Source organism: Dromiciops gliroides, chromosome 3 (genome assembly GCF_019393635.1).
Source record: "Dromiciops gliroides isolate mDroGli1 chromosome 3, mDroGli1.pri, whole genome shotgun sequence".
NCBI classification, from domain to species: Eukaryota; Metazoa; Chordata; class Mammalia; order Microbiotheria; family Microbiotheriidae; genus Dromiciops; species Dromiciops gliroides.
The window spans coordinates 599,389,314-599,410,515 of NC_057863.1; the positions used below are offsets into that span (position 1 = coordinate 599,389,314).

A 21,202-nucleotide genomic window follows, 5' to 3' on the forward strand; every position below is an offset into this window, starting at 1 on the left:
AGCATCCTGGGACCCAGAGCTACAAAAGGATGTAGAGTTCATCATATCTAACCCTTTCATTTTAGAGATGAGGAAACTGAGCCCCAGAGATATGCAGTGACTTTCTCAGGGTTACATAGCTAGTGAATGTTTGTGCCAAGATTCAAACCCACATCTTGTTCTTGTTCTTGTTCTTCTTGTTCTTTTTTTGGTGAGGCAATTGGGGTTAAGTGACTTGCCCAGGATCACACAGCTAGTAAGTGTCAAGTGTCTGAGGCCAGATTTGAACTCAGATTCTCCTGAATCCAGGGCCAGTGCTCTATCCACTGCACCACCTAGCTGCCCCTTCCCCCCATGTCTTTTTAACTCCAAGTGCAGGACTCTATCTACCACATCATACTGCTGTTCAGCCTCCTTGAAAAAATGGAAGAATTGGGGGCAGCTAGGTGGTGGAGTGGATAAAGCACTGGCCCTGGATTCAGGAGTACCTGAGTTCAAATCTGGCCTCAGACACTTGACACTTACTAGCTGTGTGACCCTAGGCAAGTCATTTAACCCTCATTGCCCCACAAAAAAAGAAAAGAAAAAAAGTGGAAGAATTTATGTCAGGTCATTAGAGAATGGAAGAATTTGAGACAGAGAAGGAAGTGAAGGACCACTGAATATTTGGAACTGTTGCAAATAGGCAAGAGATCCTCCTTATTGTGCACCATTAGACTATAAGCTCCTTGAGGACAAGGACTGTTTATGCCTTTCTTTGTATTAGTGATTAACAAAGTCCCTGGCACATAGTAGGTGCTTAATTAAAGTTTGTTGGCTAATTATGATATTAATATTTTGTGTGTATTAAGGATGACGCCTCTGGCATTCTGATAAAGATTTTAGATCCTTTCTCAGAATAAGGTCATTTTTTAAAAATCCAAATTGAAGTAAATGCTAAATTCCAGTTAGAGGCTAGTGAAAATAATGGTGTAATTCCCACCCCCCCACCCCATCCAAGCTCAGATTCTATGAAAACTCTGCACAGACTTCCTGAAAACTTTGAAATCTATTTGTTGGCCACAGGTTTAGAAGCCCTGCTCTAGAGAATGGGAGGAGTCAGCTTCTTGTAATTCAATCCAATATTTATTAAACATCACGGGCAGCTAGGTAGTACAGTGGTTAGAGCACTGGTCCTGGAGTCAAGAGGACCTGAGTTCAAATCTCATTTCAGACATTTACTAGCTGCGTGACCCAGGGCAAGCCACTTAACCTCAATTGCCTTAAACATCCAGGGCCATCTCCAGTTGTCCTAATATATATCTTGCCACTGGACCCAGGTGGCTCTGGAGGAGAGAGTGAGGTTGGTGACTTTGCTTGGCCCTCCCTCACTTAAATCCAATTCACTGCAGGCATCTTAAAGCCAGAAGGTAAAGTAGATATTGAAAGAATCCATCAAAATATGCCCCAAAGGGCTATAAAGCTGTGCATACACTTTGATCCAGCAATACCACTGCTAGGTTTATATTCCAAAGACATCCCAAAAAAGATAAAAAGATTTATATGTACAAAAATATTTATAGCAGCTTTTCTTTTGGTGGCTAAGAACTGGAAGTCAAAGGAATGCCCATCCATTGGAAATCGCTAAACAAGCTGTGGTATATGATGGTGATGGAATATTACTGTGCTATAAGAAATGATGAGCAGGATGATTTCAGAAGAACCTGGAAAGATTTATATGAACCATTGTATAGTGTAGTGAGCAGAACCAGAACATTGTCCACAGTTACTAATATTGTTCAATGAAGAGCTATGAATGACTTAACTAAGTTTTCTCAGCAATACAGTGATCCAAGACAATCTCAAAGGACTAATGATAAAGCATACTATCCACCTCCAAAGAAAGAAATTATACTGATTGAACACAGATTGAAACATGCTATTTTCACTTTATTTCTTTCATTTTTTTCTTTTGTTCAAGTTTTCTTATACAAAAGGACTAATATGGTAATGTTCCACACAATTGCACAAGTATAACATATGTCTAATTGCTTGTCACCTAAGGGAAGGGGGAGGGGATAGAATTTGGAACTCAAAATCATAAATTACAACGTTTATTAAATATGAAAAAGAAAGAATCCATTGTTCATCTCTAAAATGAAAACTTTGTGGAACATTATAGCCAAAATTGGGGGATTGGGGAAATTAAGTCAATCCCACACAGACAGATAGATAGATAGATAGATAGATAGATAGATAGATAGATAGATAGATAGATACACATATATGCTTATATATACACACGTGGGATTGACTTGATACATATATATACACACTATATATATGTATGTGTGCATGTATGTATGTATGTGTGTGTGTAATCAGGATCACACATGATTTAGCCACCATTACTATAAAGGAGTGGAGATCTTGAAATATTATATTCCAAAAGGCAAAAGAATTGGGCTTATGGGGCAGCTAGGTGGCATAGTGGATAAAGCACTGACCCTGGAGTCAGGAGGACCTGAGTTCAAATCCGGTCTCAGATACTTGACACTTATTAGCTATGTGACCCTGGGCAAATCACTTAACCCCAATTGCCTCACCCCCAAAAGAAATTTAAAAAAAGAATTGGGCTTATAACTTACCCAACAAAACTGATGTAATCCTACCAGGGAAAATGAATCTTTAATGAAATGGAAGACTTCCAAGCATTCATAATGGAAAAATAAGAGATGAACAGAAAACTTGACATATAAACACAAGAGTCAAGAGAAACACAAAATATAAACATGATTAAGCAACTATTAGGGACTAAACAAGGTTAAACTATTTACATTCTTATATGAGGAGATGATTGATGTATGTATACCCTCAAAAATCTATCACTATGGGGAGTCTTAGAGAAAGTCTATTTAGATAAGGTCCCAGTATTGATTCCATTATGATTTAATGATCTTAAAAGAAGAATGGAAATGTAGAAAAAGAATAATACACTAGAAGGTAAAGGGAGAGGTAGAATGGAGACAACTATTTTACATTAATGAGATATGCAAGTAGAAGTTCATACTGTAAAGAGGAAGAAATTATGAGGGAGAGGGAGAGTGGTGACACAAGTTTTGCTCTCATCTGAACTGGTCAAAGGAGAGAAGAAAATACATATACACATAGTTGGGTAGAAAATGCATTTCACAGGGGAAAAGAAGGAAAGTAAATGAGTAGGCGTGGACAAGAAGTAGAGTAGATTAAGGGAGATTAGTGAGAAGCAAAAGCAACTCTTAAAAAGAGGGCAGGAAATAGAGAGAAAGAAAAGTATAAGAGAATAGGATGGAGGGAGATTCACAATTAGCAATCATAACCTTGAAGGTGAATGGGATAGCAGAATACAATAGAAATCGGAATCCAACGCTATGTTGTTTAAAATAAATTACACTTGAAACAGATATGTACACATAGTTAAAGTAAAGGGCTGGACCCAAAACTATTATGCTTCAGCCAACGTAAAAAGGTAAGGGTAGCAATCATAATCTCAGACAAAGGAACAGCAAAATAGATCTAATTATCATAAAAGTATTTTATTATTTTCTAGTTACATGTAGAGAGAGTTTTCAACATTTGTTTTTATAAGATTTCTAGTTCCAAATCTTTCTCCCTCCCTCCTTTCCCTCCCCCCTCCCCAAGACAGCAAGCAATCTGATATAGGTTATGAATGTACAATACATTGAGCATATTTCTGCATTAGTCATGTTGTGAAAGAAGAATCAGGACAAAAGGGGGAAAAATGCCAAAAATAAAAACAACAACAACAAAAGTAGAAACAGTATGGTTCAATCTGCATCCAGATTCCACAGTTCTTCTGGATGTGGATAGCATTTCTCATTATCAATCCTTTGGAATGGTCTTTGATGATCGTATTGCTGAGAAGAGTTAAGTCTATCACAGTTGATCCTTACAAGATGTTGCTGATACTGTGTACAATGCTCTCCTGCTTCTGCTCATTTCACTCAGCATCAGTTCGTGTAAATCTTTCCAGGTTTTTCTGAAATCTGCCTGCTCATGTCAACAAACATTTACTAAGAACCTAGTATGTTCAAGGCACTGTGGTAAGCACTAAGCACTGGGGTTACAAAGAAATGCAAACCCCCCCCCCAGACTTTGCTCTCAAGGAGCTTGCAATCTAATGGGAGAGATAACATGCCAAATAACTTTGCACAAACAAGATATTTACAGGATCAATTTGAGGTAGTCTTAGAGGGAAAGCACTAGTTTTAATGGGGACTGGAAGAACTTTCTTGTAGAAGGTGGGATTGGTACTTAAGGAAAGCTAGGCATTCTGCTAAATTTTGGGGATACCAATATGAAAAAGAAAATCTGACCCCAAGAAACTTGCAGTCTAATGGGGAAAGATAACACAAAAGAGGGGACTGAAAAGTGTAGGGCTGGGGCTGGAGAGAAAATACTGGGACAGATGGGGGCAAGGTGGAAAAAGGAGCACAGCCAGTGGGAAATGAAGGCTATGAGGAGGGAGAGAATTCCAAGCATTAGGGATAGCTTTGGAGTAGGGAAATGGTTATCTTGTGAGAGAAACAAGGTCAGTGTCATTGGATCACAGTATTTGAAGGGAAGAAATCATAAGAGTGGAAAAGCAACAAAAGGGCAGGTTATGATAGGCTTTAAAAGCCAACATAATATTTTATATTTGATTCTGGAGTTGATAGGGAGCCACTTGAGCATATGGAATAAGGTGATATGATCACACCTGTGCTCTACAAAGATCAATTTGACAGTGAAGAAGTAAAAAATGATACCTAGGTTTCTGATCTGGGTGAAATATCTCCTTGGAAAAACAGCTGACCTAGAAAATAAATCTAGGAGAGATAATTTGAAAATCATTGGACTACCTGAAAACCATGACCAAAACAAAAGCTTAGACACCATCCTCCAAGAGATTGTGAGGGAAAATTGCCCTGATATTCTAGAAGCAGAAGCAAAAATAGAAATTGAAAGAATCCACTGATCACCTCCTGAAAGAGATCCCAAAAGGAAAACCTCCAGGACTATTATAGCCAAATTCCAGAACTCCCAGGTCAAGGAGAAAATACTGCAAGCAGCTATAAAAAAGGAATTCAAATACTGTGGAGGTCCAATAAGGATAAAGCAAGACCTAGCAGCTTCTACAATAAAGGACCAAAGGGCATGGAATATGATGTTCCAGAGGGCAAAGGAACTGGGACTTCAGCCAAAAATCACATACCCAGCAAAAATGAGTATAATTTGTCAGAGGCAAAAATGGGATTTCAATGAGAAAGAGGTCTTTCAAGCATTTGTGATGAAAAGACCTGAACTGAATAGAAAATTTGACTTTCAAATACAAGATCCTGGAGAAGCATAAAAAGTAAACAGGAAAAAGACTTCATGAGGGATCTTAAAAGATCAAACAGTTTACATTCCTACTTGGAAAGATAATACTTCAAACTCATAAGAACTATCTCAGTAAGGAATTCACAGAAGACACAGGTCTGAACTGAATATGAAGGGATGATATCTGTAAAGAATTTATGTTTTGTTCTTTGTGGGGCAGACAGGGTGGGGTGTCTTATGTCTGGGGCTGGATTTGGGCTTGGGACCTCCTGGGCCCAGAGCTGGTGCTTTGTCCACTGTGCCACCTAACTAATCCATGGTGACATCATTAAAATAGGGTTGAGGTGTAGGAGGAATAAAGTGGGGGAGGGAGAAGAGGAGAGATTTTCTGGGGAGAAGTAGTTCACATGAAGGAAACAGGAAAAAAGCTTATGGAGGAGAGTAGAAGAGGGGGAAGGAGTTGGGGAGTGAGTGAACTTTAATATCATCAGAATTGGCTCAAAGAAGGACTAACATACATACTCAAGTAGGTATAGTAATATATTTTTGCCCTGAGGGAGGGGAGGGAGAAAAGTGGAGGGGAAGGGAAGGAGGAAAGGGCAGATTGGGGGAGAGAGCAGTAAAAAGCAAAACACTTTCAAGGAAGATGAAGATGTTCTGCATTACTGCACCAGTATGACATATTGAACTGCTTGATCTCATAGGGAGGGTTGAGGAGGGAGGGAGGAAGAAAAATTTAGAACACAGAATTGGCTCAGGGACCTTGATCTCAAGGGATTGGGCTCATGGAGGGAATAGCTTTCATACCCAATTGGGAGGAGTAATCTATTTAACCCTGCAGGAAAGTAGGAGGGGAAGAGGATAAGGAAGGAAGGGTGAAAAAAGGGACTGCAGAGCAGGGGAGAGGATAGTCAGAAGTAAAACACTTTTGAGGAGGAATAGGTAAAAAGAAGATAGAGTAAATGTCATGGGAAGGGAGTGGGATGGAGGGAAATAGTTATGATGATTGATTATAATGGCAAAACACATGGTACCTACTTTGCTGGGCTTTTATGAAGAAAATTCTCTGTCAAGCTTAAGGTACTATATAAAGGTTATGATGAACAGGATACTATCAGAAAAACCTGGAAAAACCTACATGAACTGAAGCAGAGTGAAATGCATTGTAAACAAAATAACAGCAATAGTGGGGGATGATCTGCTGGGAAGCATGTGGTTACTTTCAGCAAGGACATGATCCAATATAACCCTGAAAGACTTATGAAGATTGCAGCCCATCTGCAGAGAAAGAACTGATAGTATCTGAAAACAGATGGAAACACATTAAAATTTTTTTTTCATTTCCTCTTTGACAATTCCTTAATCTGAAGTTTTGGGTTTTTTGACTGTTTTCTCTCACAACTAGCTAATATGGGAATTTTTCCATGACTACTCATATATAACTTATTTTGAATTGCTTGAGTTCTTGTGGGTGGGGGGTGGCAAAGGAGGGGGGAAGAGAAGTTGGAACACAAAGTTTTTTAAAAAATTGATGTTAAAATTTTGTTTTTACATACATTTTGGAAAATAAAATTTTATTAAAAAAAAACAAAACAAAACAAACCAGTGATCACAGGTCTCCTACTATACCACCTTGAAAGTTCTGAAAACTTGCATTCTTTCAGAACTAGTTCTGAAAGTAGCAGCATGAAAAAGCATGAAACTTGGTACATCTGTACTCCCCCATATCACATTAACAAAATGTTCAAAATTAACAAATAGACTGGGAAAATAAACAAACAACAAAAAAAGAACTTTACTATAAAAAGCTACCGTGGCAGAGATGACTAAGACATAAACTTGGAAGATAAGAATGTGACAACAACTACAAGAAAAGCCTCAAAGAAAAATGCTAATTGCATCTAAGGCTACCAAGAATTCCTGGAAGAGGGCAACTAGGTGGTGCAGTGGATAGAGCACCAGCCCTGGATTCAGGAGTACCTGAGTTCAAATCCGGCCTCAGACCCTTGACACTTATTAGCTGTGTGACCCTGGGCAAGTCACTTAACCCCAAATGCCTCACCAAAAAAAAAAATTCCTGGAAGAGTTAAAGAAAGAGGGAAAATTGGGAAAAGAGACTGATGCAAGAAAAATATGAAAAAATCAAACAATTAATAGCTTGATAAAAGAGGCACAAAAAATTTACTGACAGAAAAGAACTCCTTTAAAAGCAGAATAGGCTGAATGGAAAGAGGTACAAAAATTCTCTAAAGAAAAGAACTCCTTAAAAATCAGAATTAGCCAAATGGAAAAAGAGGTATATAAGCTCACTGAAGAAAATAATTCCTATTCCATTGAGATATTTCACATTGCCTTCTATTTTTTCATTCTTTTGCTTTATTGTTTCTTGATTTCTCATAAAGTCATTAGATTCCATTTGCTCAATCCTAATTTTTAAGAAGTTATTTTCTTCAGAGAGCTTTTGTATCTCCTTTTCCATTTGGCTACTTTGGCTTTTCAAGACATTCTTTTCCTCAATGGCTTTTACCATTTGGCCTAGGCTATTTTTTTTGCGGGGCAATGAGGGTTAAGTGACTTGCCCAGGGTCACACAGCTAGTTAAGTGTCTGAGACCGGATTTGAACTCAGGTCCTCCTGAATCCAGGGTCGGCACTTTATCCACTGTGCCACCTAGCTGCCCCCGGCCTAGGCTATTTTTAAGGTGTCATTTTCTTCATTATTTTTTGTGTCTCCTTTACCAAGCTGGTGACTTTTTTTCATGATTTTCTTGAATCAAAAAAAAAAAATTAATTAAAAAATATTTTCTTGCATCACTCTCATTTCTCTTTCCATTTTTTCCTCTACTTCTCTTACTTTATTTTCAAAGTCCTTTTTGAGTGCTTCTATGGCCTGAAACTAATTCATAATTTTCTTGGAAGCTTTGGATGTAAAAGCTTTGACTTTATTATCTTCTTCTGAGGTTATATTTTGATCTTCCTTGTGACCATAGAAACTTTTTCTGGTCAGCATTTTTTTCTATTTGCTCATTTCCCCAACATAGTTCTTGACTTTTAACACTTTGTTCAAGTGGGACAATGCTTCTATGGTTGAGGGTGCAGTGTTCCAAGCTTAAGGAGGTTTGTGCAGCTGGTTTCAGAGATACTTCTAGGAATTTGTAAGTTTTTAGTTCTTCCAAGGTGGTATGATTTAAGGAGAGGCATGTTCACTACTCTCCTGGTCTGTGTTCTGGTCTGCAAGCAACCAGAAGCCTGCTCCTCTGCTCTGGAACTATGGACAGAATCCCACTCCACTGTAGCTACAAGCTCTGGTGTGCTAGTGCTCCTCCCAGGCCTGGGATTACCACCCAAGACTGTGACCTGGATCTGAGTATGGGAAAAACAACAGGGTCCTGCCTCAGTGCTGGCAAAGAGATCCCTGTAATCTCCTTCTGGCCAATTCTTCTACCCCCCTAACATCTGTGGACTGAGTTCCAGAAGCAGTTGCTGCCATTGCTGATTCAGAGGCTCTCAAGTCCTGCTCCTGGTTAGCTGGAACTGGGTCTGTGCTGGCATGTCCTGCGCTCCATTCTCACACCAGTAAAACGGACCTTTCCTGATGACCATCTAAGTTGTTTTTGGCTGGAAAATTATTTCACCCTGTCTTTTTGTGGGTTTTGCTGCTCTAGGAATTATCTTCTGGTATTATTTGAAGGTATTTGGAGGAGTCTTAGGGAAAGCTCAGGGAAGTCATTGCCTTTCCTCTGCCATCTTGGGTCCCAAAAATAATCCCTTAAAAATTAGAATTGGGGGCAGCTAGATGGCGCAGTGGATAGAGCACCGGCCCTGGAGTCAGGAGTAACCTGAGTTCAAATCTGGCCTCAGACACTTAATACTTAACTAGCTGTGTGACCCTGGGCAAGTCACTTAATGCCAATTGCCTCACTAAAATTAAAAAAAAAATTAGAATTGGACAACTGGAAGCTAATGACTCCTTGAGACATCAAAAAACAATTAAATAAAGTCAAAAGAATGAAAAAATAGAAGAAAATATGACATATTTCATTGGAAAAATAACTGACTTGAAAAATAGATTGAGGAGAGATAATTTAATAATTATTGAACTACTTGAAAGCCATGATTTTTTTGTGAATTTTATCAATTATCTTTATTGATAAAATTATACAGTACACATTCCAAATACACATTTAAAGCTTCTGGATTACAAAAATAATGCGTACATGATGAAAACTTATTACACAAAACAAAACTCTGCAAAACCCTGAAATTAAATTTCATACACAATATATGAGGGTCAACAAGAGATAAATTAAATCACAATTTTATTTACAAAAATACTCAAGCATTTTTAAAATAATAGCTGCCTCAAGATTGCCACATACTAAATCTTAGAAGTGCAGCTTGTTTATTTCCTTAACTAGGATAAAACCTAAATTATCTGGACAAATCTGCTGTCAAGTTAAGTACTGGAAAGCCATGATTTAAAAAAAAAAAGAACCTAAACATCATAATTCAAGAAATTGTAAAGGAAAACTGCCTTCAATAGCTTAGAACCAGAAGGTAAGATAGAAAAGAAAAAAAAAATCCATTGATCAACTCCTGAAAGAATTCTTAAAATGAAAGCCCCTAGGAATATCACAGCCAACTTCCAGAGCTCCCAGGTCAAGGAGAAAATATTGCAAACAGCTAGAAAGAAACAATTCAAATATTGTGGATCCATAGATAGACCCAAGATTTAGCATATTCCACATGGAGTACTTGGAATATAATATTCCAGAAGGCAAAGGAGCAAGGATTACAACCAAGAATCACCTACCCAGCAAAACTGAGTATAATCCTTTGGGAGAGAAAATTAACATTTAATTAAATAGGTGACTTCCAAGGGTTCCTGATGAAAAGACCAGAGCTGAACAGAAAATTTGAGATTCAAACAAAATGTTCAAAAGAAGCATAAAATGAAAACATGAAAAAGTAATCACAAAGGACTCAATAAGGTTAAACTGTTTACATTCCTATATAGGAAGAGGATATCTGTAACTCTTAAGAACTTTATTATTATTAGGGTAGTTAGAAGGAGTCTACATAGACAGAGAGCATAGGTATGAGTTGATTATGTTGGAATTTTATTCAAAAAAGGAATGTAAGGATGAGAAAGAGGTATGCAGTGGGAGAAGGGGAGAGAGAAGTAGACTATGGCAAATTTTCTCACGTAAAAGAGGTGTGCAATGAAGAGCTTTTATGGTGGAGGGAGAAATGGGGGTGGTGGTGGCAGGTTATGTTTGAACTTCAATCTCACTGGAATTGGTTGAAAGAAGGAAGTGTGTGTATACACATACATTTATGTGTGTATGTGCATACACTAAGTTAAGTATAGATATGTCTTACTCAATAGGGAGATAGGAGAAGGGGATAAGAGACATGGGGAGGGGGTGATAAGGGAAGAGCAGATTGGGGAAGGCAGTGATTGGAAGCAAGACAAGCTTTGAGAAGGGAAAGGAGAGAGAGAGAGAGAGAGAGAGAGAGAGAGAGAGAGAGAGAGAGAGAGAGAGAAGGATAAACAGGAAAATGGCATGGAAGGAAATGCACAGCTAGTGATTATCACTGTAAAAGTAAATGGAATAGGCAGCTAGGTGGCGCAGTGGATAGAGCACCGGCCCTGGATTCAGGAGGACCCGAGTTCAAATTTGACCTCAGACATTTAACACTTACTAGCTGTGTGACCCTGGGCAAGTCACTTAACCCCAATTGCCTCACCAAAAAAAAAAAAAAGTGAATGGAATGAGCTAACCCATAGAAGGAAGGGGATAGCAGAATGGATTAGAAACCAGAATCCAATAATATGTTGTGTATGAGAGATACACTCGGGAAAAAAGATGCACACAGAGTTGAAATGAATGGCTAGAGTAGAGTCTATTATGCTTTAGCTGCAATGGAGGTGGTAGGGGTGGTAGTCATGATCTCAGACAAAGCAAAATCAAAAACAGATCTAATTGAAAGAGATAAGCATGGAAACTACATTTTGCTAAAAAGTACCATAGACAATAAGTAATATAAAACATTTACAGCATTTTTCTCTGATAAAGTTCTCATTTCTTAGATATATAGGGAACTGAGTCAAATTTATAAAAATAAGAACTATTCTCCAATTGATAAATGATCAAAGCACATGAAAGGCAGTTTTCAGAAGAAGAAATCAAAGCTATCTATAGTCATATGAAAAATACCCTAAATCACTATTGATTAGAGAAAGGCAAGTTAAAATAACTCTTTAATACCTAACAACTATCAGAAATACAAAAATACTAAAGGATATGGGGGGAAATAGGTACATTAATGAACTGTTGGTAGTGGTAATGAACTGGTCCAACCATTCTAGAAAACAATTTGGAACTACACCCAAAAGGCCATAAAACTGTGCATACTCTTTGACCCAGAAATACCACTACTACATCTATATCTCAAAGACATTTTAAAAAGGAAAATGATCTAATATATATATACATATATATATATGTACAAAAATATTTATAGCAGCTCTTTTTGTGGTGACAAAGAATTGAAAATTAAGGAGATGGCCATCAATTGGGGAATGGCTGAACAAATTGTTTTTATGGTATATGATTGTGACGGAGTACTATTGTGCTATAAAAAATGATGAGGGGGTGGTTTCAGAAAAAACATGGTAAGATCTATATGAATTGATGCAAAATGAAGTGAGAAGAACCAAGAAATCATTGTGCACAGTAACAGCAATGTTTGTAATGATAATCAACTGTGAAAGGCTTGGTTACTCTGATCAATACAGTGATCCAGTCCTAAAAGACTCATAATGAAAAATGTTATCTACCTCCAGAGAGAGACCTGGTGAACTCTGAGTGCAAATTGAAGTATAATTTTCTCACTTTATTTTTCTTTGCTTTTTTGCATTGTGACTAATATGGAAATATGTTTTACATAATTTCACTTGTATGATGCATATCATATTTTTTGCCTTCCCAGTGGAAGGGAAGGGGTAAGAAGGGAGGGAGATAATTTGGAGCTCAAAATTTAAAAAGAAAAGTATATTAAAAATAAAGAAAAATACACTAAAATGCTAAGATGACAGAAAATAATTCATATGTTTCATGACTAGGATGATGGACAAAATTGGTCATAGTCTTCTTGGTCAACTGTATCACAAAACCCCAAATTTACATACTTTCCATCTATTATAACATTATCCAAATATTGGCAAAGATAGTAGGGATGAAGGAAATGCATTTGTTGTTATCAATAGCAAGTGTTACCTACTGTTCCATCTCTTACCATGACAACACATGATGATTTACATTGCGGTGGCTCACTAGGCTGGCACCAGAAGGTGAGAACTGTCCAGATTGAGTAGCATGGGCACTTAGAACAAGGAAGTCCCCAGGGATGGTGATGAGGTGGAAGAAAAGAAGGAAGGAAGGAGGGAAGTAGGGAGGGAGAGAGGGAAGGAGGGAAGAGAAGATAGATCAATCTATTTCCCAGGTCAGTTGTTTTTCCAATGAGATATTTCACATCTTCTATTTTTTCATTCTTTTTGTTTTTATTTATTTTTTTTTTGGTAAGGTAATTGGGGTTAAGTGACTTGCCCAGCGTCACACAGCTAGTAAGTGTTAAGTGTCTGAGGCTGGATTTGAACTCAGGTACTCCTGAATTCAGGGCTGGTTGGTGCTTTATCCACTGCGCCACCTAGCTGCCCCACTCAATTGTATTTTTAAGGAATTATTTTCCTCAGCAAGCCTGTGTACCTCTTTTTCCACTTGTCCTCAGTACTTTTTGTTCCTCCTTTACCAAACTGTTGACTCTAAAAATTTTCTTGCATTACTCTCATTTCTTTTTCCAATTTTTCCTCTATCTCTTTTGATTTTTAAAATCCCTTTTCAGCACTTCCAATAATTTTTAGTGGGGCGGGGGGCTGAGATGAATTCAGAGTCTTTGAGGTTTTGGATGTAACAGTTTTGACTTGTCTTCTGATTTTGTGTTTTGATTTTCCCTGTCACCACAGTAACTTTCTATGATCAGAATAATTTTTTTGTTGTTTGTTCATTTTCCTGCCTATCTCTTGACTTTTAATTTTATATTAAAGTTGGGCTCTGTTCTTGGGGTGGAAGGGTACTATCCCAAATTTCAAGTTTTTTGGGCAGCTAATCCTGAGGGTCTGTAAGCTTTCAGTTCTTCCAAGGTGGTATGATCTAAGAAGAGATGTGTTTACTACTCTCCTGGTTTGTTCTCTAGCCTATAAGTGATCACATGCACTCTTTTCTGCCCTGGAACTATGACCAGGGACCCCACTCCCCTGGGGTCACAATCTATGGTATGATAGCTCTCATTCTTGCCCTGGGATTGTGACTCAGAATTGTGAACCAGATCTGAATGTGATCAATGCAACAGACTCTTGCACCCAATGTCAGAAAAGAGACCCCTGCAATTTCCTTCTCAACAATTGTCTGACCCCCTTACCATCTGTGGGGGAGTTCTGGAAGCAGAACTTCCACAGTTGATTCAGTCACCCCCAAGGCCTGTGCTGGCATCTCACCCAGGTGCAATAGACCCTTCCTGCCAACCTTCTAAGTTGTCTTGGGCTGGAAAATTGTTTCACCCCATCTTTTTGTGGGTTCTGCTGCTCTAAATTTGTTCTGAAGCATTATTTTAAATTGTTTGGGGGGGAATTTGGAAAAACTCAGACAAGTCCCTGCCTTTTCCCCACCATTTTGACTCCACCCTCAAGGCCTGGGTTTCAATTCTTTCTTTGATATCTAACTAGCTTTGTGAGAAGGGACAAATTACCTAGACTCTCTGAGAAATGTTTCATCCTCTGTAAAATGGGGGTAAGAGCAAAGGTTTCTTGTATCAAATGAGATTGAATAAAATGCACATACAAGTTTTTTGTTAACTTCAAGGTGCTACATACATGGGAGATATTACTATTAGCATTGTATAATTCATGGAGAGCTGGCCTAGAAGTCATGAAGATTTGGGCTCAAATCCTACCTCTGACACATAGTTGCTGTGGATCTGGGCAAGTCATTTAACATCTCAGTGTTATGGGCAACTTTCTAAGATTCTAAGTTGATGAGAAGATGTTGAGCTGAACTACATTAGGAAAGAAAGTTCTTTAGCAGGAGCTCTCTATACTGATGAAATCACAGGTCCAGTAAATATATATACACACATACAAATGTATATAAATATGTCTATATACATATATAATTACATACATGCATATACGTGTATACACACACACACACACACACACATATATATATGATTAGTTTGACTAGTTAGTTTGATCTTTGGATGGTCTGTTACTAGGACTATATTTAAAATCTTTCCAACATGGCAGCACTGGTAAAAACTTGAACTCTGTTGACATTGTTTTCAAGAACCTATTGTCACCTCCATGTCAAGATGAAATATTGGAAGAAGACCCTTATGGAAGGAGCAGCAATGGTTTCTTATTTAGCTCCTCATGCTATTGGGCCAGCATCTTTGGGGAATACCAACTCTATTGTCCAGTATACCATCTCTCCCTTCCAGCTTCAATGTCATTCTCAAATTTGATAAATATGCCTAACCCTCACGCCAGTTATGAGCATCTGTGCCACCACCTAAGTCAGTGATAAAAATGTTGGACAACATAGGTCCAAAGACATCTCCCAAGCTCACTTTAGATTTTGAGCTCTAGATTTGGATTTAGGAGACCTGGATTAAAATCGGTGTTTTTCTATTTATTATAATTTACTGTTTGACATTGGGCAAATCCCTTAATCCCATAACCTTTTAGGGCTCAGGGTTCCTTATTTTGGAATGAGGAGGTTGGACTAGATGAACTCTAATTTCCCTTCCAGTTCTAACTCTCTGATCCTATGATACATTAGAGGTCTTCCTACCAAAGATATGAATTTATTGACAACATCTCTTGGAGTCTGGGAGAGCCCATTCCAAGTCTACCTCACAGCTCAAATCTCTCCAACCTGGCTACAAGAGAAAAACCTCTTTAGGGCAGGGACTGTATCTTCTTCACCTGTCTGCCCCACTGGCTCTGAGCATATTAATGAATATCCATGAGTAATAGCATGAAATAGAAGCCAGATCTACTTTTGACCCCTGGGAGTCACACTTCTGCCCCAGAGTCCTCACAAGAGGAGAGAAAGGGTGCCACCACTCAGGCTTCAAGGTGCTTGTTTATTGTGCTCCTACCAGACAGACAAAAATAGATCCCACTAGTTCCCAAGGTGGATCTGGGTCCAATAGAAGAAGGTCAGAGCAGAAAATGGGAGCAGAGATAACTGTGGATAGGGAGCCACTGAGAATGGTAGATTTCATATAGCAAGCCACACCCTATGCCTATGGGAAAAAATAATCTCATGGTGCAAGAATGTTCTGTCATGTTCTCTGTGTGACTTTTATCGTCACTTCCCTTCTTTGGTCTCTTTAAAATTGGGCGTTGAACTTCGACCAGAGTTTCCACTGTTAGGCATATAACCCAAGGAGGTCAAAGACAAAAAAGGAAGGCTCCATATATAGCAAATATTCATTGCAGCAATTTCTATAGTTGAAAAAGCAAACTGGAACCAAAGTGCCCACCCATTAAGAATTGGCTAAATTGTAGTACATGAATATAGTGCAATATTACAGTCCCATAACAAATGACAAAATAGGATGAATTCAGAGAATAATGAGATGCATATGAACTCATGGAGATTGAGTTCTGCTTAAGAACCATTGTACACTAGTATTCTTGACTACAACAATGTAGAATGGAAAGAACAAAACATTGACCTCAACACTGTGAAGAAAATTAATATTACTTTGATTCCTAAAGTTGCTTTTCTATTTGTGTTAATTCAGGAATTTCGATTTTCTTCTGAGTTAAAGTTATAATTAAAAGAAAAGTTATCTCTCATATGGTAGCCCCTGGGATACTTCCAGTAAATGTTAATCTTTAAGCCCTACAAGTTGGTTTTTTTTGTTTTTGGTTTTTTCGGGCAATGGGGGTTAAGTGACTTGTCCAGCGTCATACAGCTAGTAAGTATCAAGTCTCCGAGGCCGGATTTGAACTCAGGTACTCCTGAATCCAGGGCTGGTGCTTTAACCACTGCACCATCTAACTGCCCCCAGCCCTACAAGTTGGTACCATTCCTCAAAAGATTTGTTGTCTGTCCTTGCCTGTCCTTGTACAAGGAGTTTTTATCACTCCCAAGGAGACAGCGAGTGTGGTTGTTTTGATCCTTGAGCAAGGACTACAATATGCAAATGGGTCCCATAAAGCAATTAAAATGTCTTAATTGTCAAAGAGGGGTGGTGATTAGCCTCACATGAATGCCAACCCACCTTTCTTTCTTTTTTTCTTAGTGAGGCAATTGGGGTTACGTCACTTGCCCAGGGTCACACAGCTAGTAAGAGTTAAGTGTCTGAGGCCAGATTTGAACTCAGATCCTCCTGAATCCAGGGCTGGTGCTCTATCCACTGTGCCACCTAGCTGCCCTCCACCTTTCTTAATATAGCCAATCATAATGTTCCTACCCAAACCCTACAACCTATCACCTTTTCTCCACACCTACCATGACCCTTTCTTTGTTGTGTGTCAATAAAACAGGTCTCCTTCTTGTTTGGGTTATTAGCTTTACTGAGGTTGCCAGTCTGACCCACTTTGTTAACAATTATAACCTTCACTGTTAATAAACTGATTTTGCTTGAACTCTGTATCTCAGTTTACCATTATTAATTTTATTTGCCACAACTGCACAATTATAATGGCCAGTTTTGGTCCTGGAGATGAGGTGACCTAATGTACCTCCCTCTTTTCAATGGGGTGAAATATGTGACTTCCTCCCCCCACACATTATTTCTAATTTGTCCTGACTATACCTTCTTTCTGTGTAGTAGTTTGCATGTTTTCTTCCCCATTAGTCTGTGAGCTCCTTGAGAACAGGGACTATTTTTGCCTTTCTTTGTATTCCCAGGGCTGAGTGCGGGGCCTAGCATATAGTAGGCACTTAATAAATGCTTGCCAAATTGCATATGATGCTAGACAAGGTTGATGCTTTGGTTGGTTCTGCTGAGTGGGTGTGTTTCTAAAAAAAATATTTGTGATGAGGGAAATCTTGCTGGGTGGGAGAGCATGGAAGAAATGTGTTGGGAAATGAATGTGGGATACCAGTAAAAGCTATTATTAAAACTTTCAAACGCCAAACTGTATGTTAGGATGAGTCCTGATGACCCATGGTAGCTCTAAGACTCTGAGACTAAACTGTGGCAATGCTGATGGACTTGAAGCAGCTATGGCCTTAGACACTGGAGTCCAGGATATATATGCCCTGTGGGTGCAGCCGGCTTCTAATTTGGTGCCCAGGGCTCCTCCTGCCTGTGGATCAGAGCACAAGAGAATCAGGGATACAAAGTTCCATAATGTCTCCCCATTAACTCTGACTGGGGACCATGGGACTAGAGGGATGGGGACAAGGTGAGGACCTCCTCCTCATGCATCTGCTTGCTTGAAAAGAGGGGAGAACTTGGGGAGGGGGAGGGTTCCCAGACACACTGACCTGGGAGCCAGAGGCCTGGAAGACAGCAGGCCAGGCTCGAAGCAGTGGCCATGCAGCCTGCAGACCCCACAATGCCTAACCAGCATGACCAGCCCCACTCATAGTAGCCAGTAAGGGGTCCTCGAGGCTGAGTAGGTAGGGTTCGCTCCAAAGCCACCTCCACAGCAAACCAGAGTGAGCCCAGTGCTCCAGGGAATCCTAGAGCAAAGGTAAGTGTGCTCATCCCCCTGCCCTGTAGTCCAGCAGGAGCACCCTCAGAATTTCCTCCTCAGAAGCCCCAGCCTGGACCAGCCCCAGCCCCATAGTTTTGGGTGTAGAACTATCCTGCCCTCCTGTCCTTTCCAGGAGCTTGGGTCACTCACTTCCCCAGCACCCAGCCTCAGCCCTGAGTCCCTCCTCCTCCCCATTGCTGGTCCCTTCCCACCTCACCTCCGGCACCTAGGAGGCAGCCTGCTGCCCAGGCCAGCCGAATCCTTGTCCTGGGGTCACTCCCCAGGAACTGGGCCTGGGTCAGAGTGAGCAGCAGGGCCACCAACCCACAGCTACACAGCAGCCCAGCCACGAGCAAGAGAGACCTGGTCAGCACTCGCCGCCCTGGGGAGGGAGGGAAGGGGAGAGTACCAAGGAGTAAGGCTCAGAGATCACTGGGGTGGAGAGACCGAGGGAGGACCAGCTGAAGGGAGGGGCACAAGGAGCATTTTGAAAGGGTACATGGAGAGTATCGGAGAGGATGCTCGGGGAGCACTGAAGGGGATGGGGGAGCACTGGAGGAGAGGGGAGCTTGGGTGGGGGTAACTGGAAGGAAGGCCCCAGAGGCGGGATATCATTTACGGGGGAAGAGACTGGAAGAGTATTGAAAAGAGAATGTGGGGAAGGGGTAGTGTGGCAGGGAAATTACAGAACAAATGGCAGGGAAACGGGGTGGGAATCCCCGTGACCGGGAGAGTGTACATGAGGGGACGAGCTGTCACTGCCGGAGTGCTGGTTTAGGAAGGGAAGACCCGGGGCTTGGCCGGGGCCCTGCAGGCGGGCTAGGGGTGAAGGTCTCACGTGGATGTGTGGCCAGGATGGAATCGTACTGGTCACAGGTCCGGATACCATCCAGTAGGTTGGTGACACACGCCCGCCACAACCCCTGGCACTTGTGGCTCACCTGGGTATGGGCGGAACGGGGAAGACAGACTAGAGGGAATCTGAAGGGCAGCGGTCCGCTTCCACTCAGGAGAGGGAACCTGAGGCTTCGTTAAATTCACGTCCTAGTCAGGTTTTTCCCCCCTACTTCAGCCTGTAAACTCCTTGAGGACAGGGTCTGTGTCACCTAGTTTCGTGTCGCTCTCCCAGGTCTCTCGAGGTCCTGCGTAAAGCTTCGTGTTATTCTTTTCTCCCCCACTGCCCCTGCACTGAGCCTCAGCACCAAGGAGAGCTCCTGGACTCTGGGACCTTCTCTCTTTTTCTCTTTGCACAGCAGGGGAGAATAAGGAGGTGCCTAAATTATCCATGAATTGTAGCGCTAGTGAATGAGACGCATTGCTTTCCACTGAGTCCTCTTGCCCGAACAGGTGGGCAAGGAGGCTGGTCGGGAGGTGAACTAGGATTAGCTCAGGATGTAGGGAGCGGGCTAGGATTGGGGCAGGCCCGGATGGGATCTGTATCGGGCAAAGAAGGATGTGGAAGGGGGTTGGGGACAGAGGAGGTCTTAGAAAGACCAAAAGGGGACTGGGACGGGACGACAGGGGACGGGGTTGAGGCTAGAGCCAGGATCCTGCTTAGGGTTTATTTGGACTAGGCCAGAATTTGCGAGGGGCGTGGCCTCGGTGGAGGGGAGGGTCCTATACTGGGCTAGTGCTGAGATTCTGTCAGCAAAACCTTACAGGACTAAAGTTACCAGTGACTTGGGCAGGATGGAGGTTAGAAGTTTAAGAAGGGGGTGTGGGGGGGGGTGGGAGCTAGATGGCTCAGTGGATAGAGCACTGGCCTTGGAGTCTGGAGTACCTGAGTTCAAATCCGGCCTCAGACACTTAACACTTACTAGCTGTGTGACCCTGGGCAAGTCACTTAACCCCAATTGCCTCACTTAAAAAAAAAAAAAAAAGAAGGGGGTGGGCCTGACTCTCACTCTCTCACCTCCAGACTATCGTCGGAGTTAACCACCCAGCAGTCGGTCCAGGTGGCCGTGAGCAGCAAGGCTGTAGAGAGCAGGGCCAGGGAGGCCAGCGGCAAGAGACTGGGTCCTGGCATTGGGGCCTGCAGGCGAAAGTAACCCAGACGCATCTCCCATTGCCAGTCCTCCCTCCCAGATGGGCCTCGCACCCACGGAAACCTCTATCTATCCCGGGAAACCACAAAAGAACCTGAATTTTATAACCAGAAACAGTGAAATTGCCTTTGTTAATTTACGAATCGAAGGGTGGAGGATTTGGCGTTGCAGCAGATCAAGGTCCCTGGCTCCTCCTCCCCCTCATCTCCCGCAGCAAAGCCCCAGGATGCCCCGGGTCGGGTCTCAGGCTTTACCTATAACTCCCAGCGGAGGCGGGAGAGGAATCGGGCTCTAGGGTTGGGAAAAGTCACTGGCTCTCTGTGAGAGAGACACAGATGCTGTCTATGGCTAATTATTCCCGGTCTGTAGGAGTAGAGTTAGTCACTGATGCCATCTACAAGCGTTAGGGACTTTATTCTAACGTGTTAGACATCTAACCCAGTCAGTAACTGACAAGGATATACACTGCCGCGGTCTCAGGTGAGTCTGATGCCGTCTGTGAGAATTAGACATCTGGCACGGTCTACAAGGGTTAAACACTAACCCGTATTAGACATCTACCCAGGTTAGTCATTGACGCCGTCACTGATCCCGTCTAGGCGGACTGCCATCTATCCGGGGTTTGATATTAATATAGGCTACGTGAGTGAGCCCCCCCTTAGGGTGGTGTAGGTCTGGACCCCTCATCCATCTTTCTCTAATCCCTCAACCCGCTCTACCCCATCTCCCCACCCTAAACCGCCAGAGGGGCCGACCTGCGCAAGCGGGCTCCTGGACCAGGGCCTGGCCGGGACTTCGGTCTCGAGGTCGCGCCCCTTGGAGACAGCTGGAGCCCCAGAAGCTGCTGCCGCCGCCCAGCCCCGCAGTCCGTGCTACAGCCCGTTGGGACCTCGTCACCCAGTCCTAGCCTGGGCTTCGCCTGATGGAGCCCTGCGGGTCCCAGAGCTCGGATTGGAGCTCTGGGCCAGGCCTAAGGGGCGCGGCCAGGGGTCCTGGGGGGAGGAGGGCGTGGAGAACCAAAGGGAGGGTACAGGATCGTGGAATGGGGGCGCAGTG

General features: G+C 41.7%; 1 protein-coding gene across 1 annotated transcript; it reads right to left on the reverse strand.

Moving 5' to 3' along the window:
- Positions 1–17,153: 17,153 nt before the first annotated feature.
- On the reverse strand, positions 17,154–21,076 carry LOC122745327 (claudin-16-like). Its single transcript, XM_043990551.1, has 6 exons — positions 20,902–21,076; positions 20,014–20,133; positions 18,940–19,042; positions 18,319–18,483; positions 17,890–18,087; positions 17,154–17,708 (listed from the first exon to the last, which is right to left on the reverse strand). Exons 2-6 carry the CDS (start codon positions 20,125–20,127, stop codon positions 17,632–17,634), a joined length of 657 nt encoding a protein of 218 aa, XP_043846486.1. The 5' UTR covers positions 20,128–20,133; positions 20,902–21,076; the 3' UTR covers positions 17,154–17,631.
- Between the last annotated feature and the right edge of the window lie 126 nt (positions 21,077–21,202).

Coding starts and splice junctions, on each gene's coding strand:
- LOC122745327 (XM_043990551.1), bottom strand. CDS start 20,127: ATGCCAGGACCCAGTCTCTTGCCGCTGGCCTCCCTGGCCCTGCTCTCT. Junction 19,043..20,013: donor ACTCCGACGATAGTCTGGAG/GTGAGAGAGTGA, acceptor GCCCATACCCAG/GTGAGCCACAAGTGCCAGGG. Junction 18,088..18,318: donor CTGCCTCCTAGGTGCCGGAG/GTGAGGTGGGAA, acceptor CCTTTGCTCTAG/GATTCCCTGGAGCACTGGGC.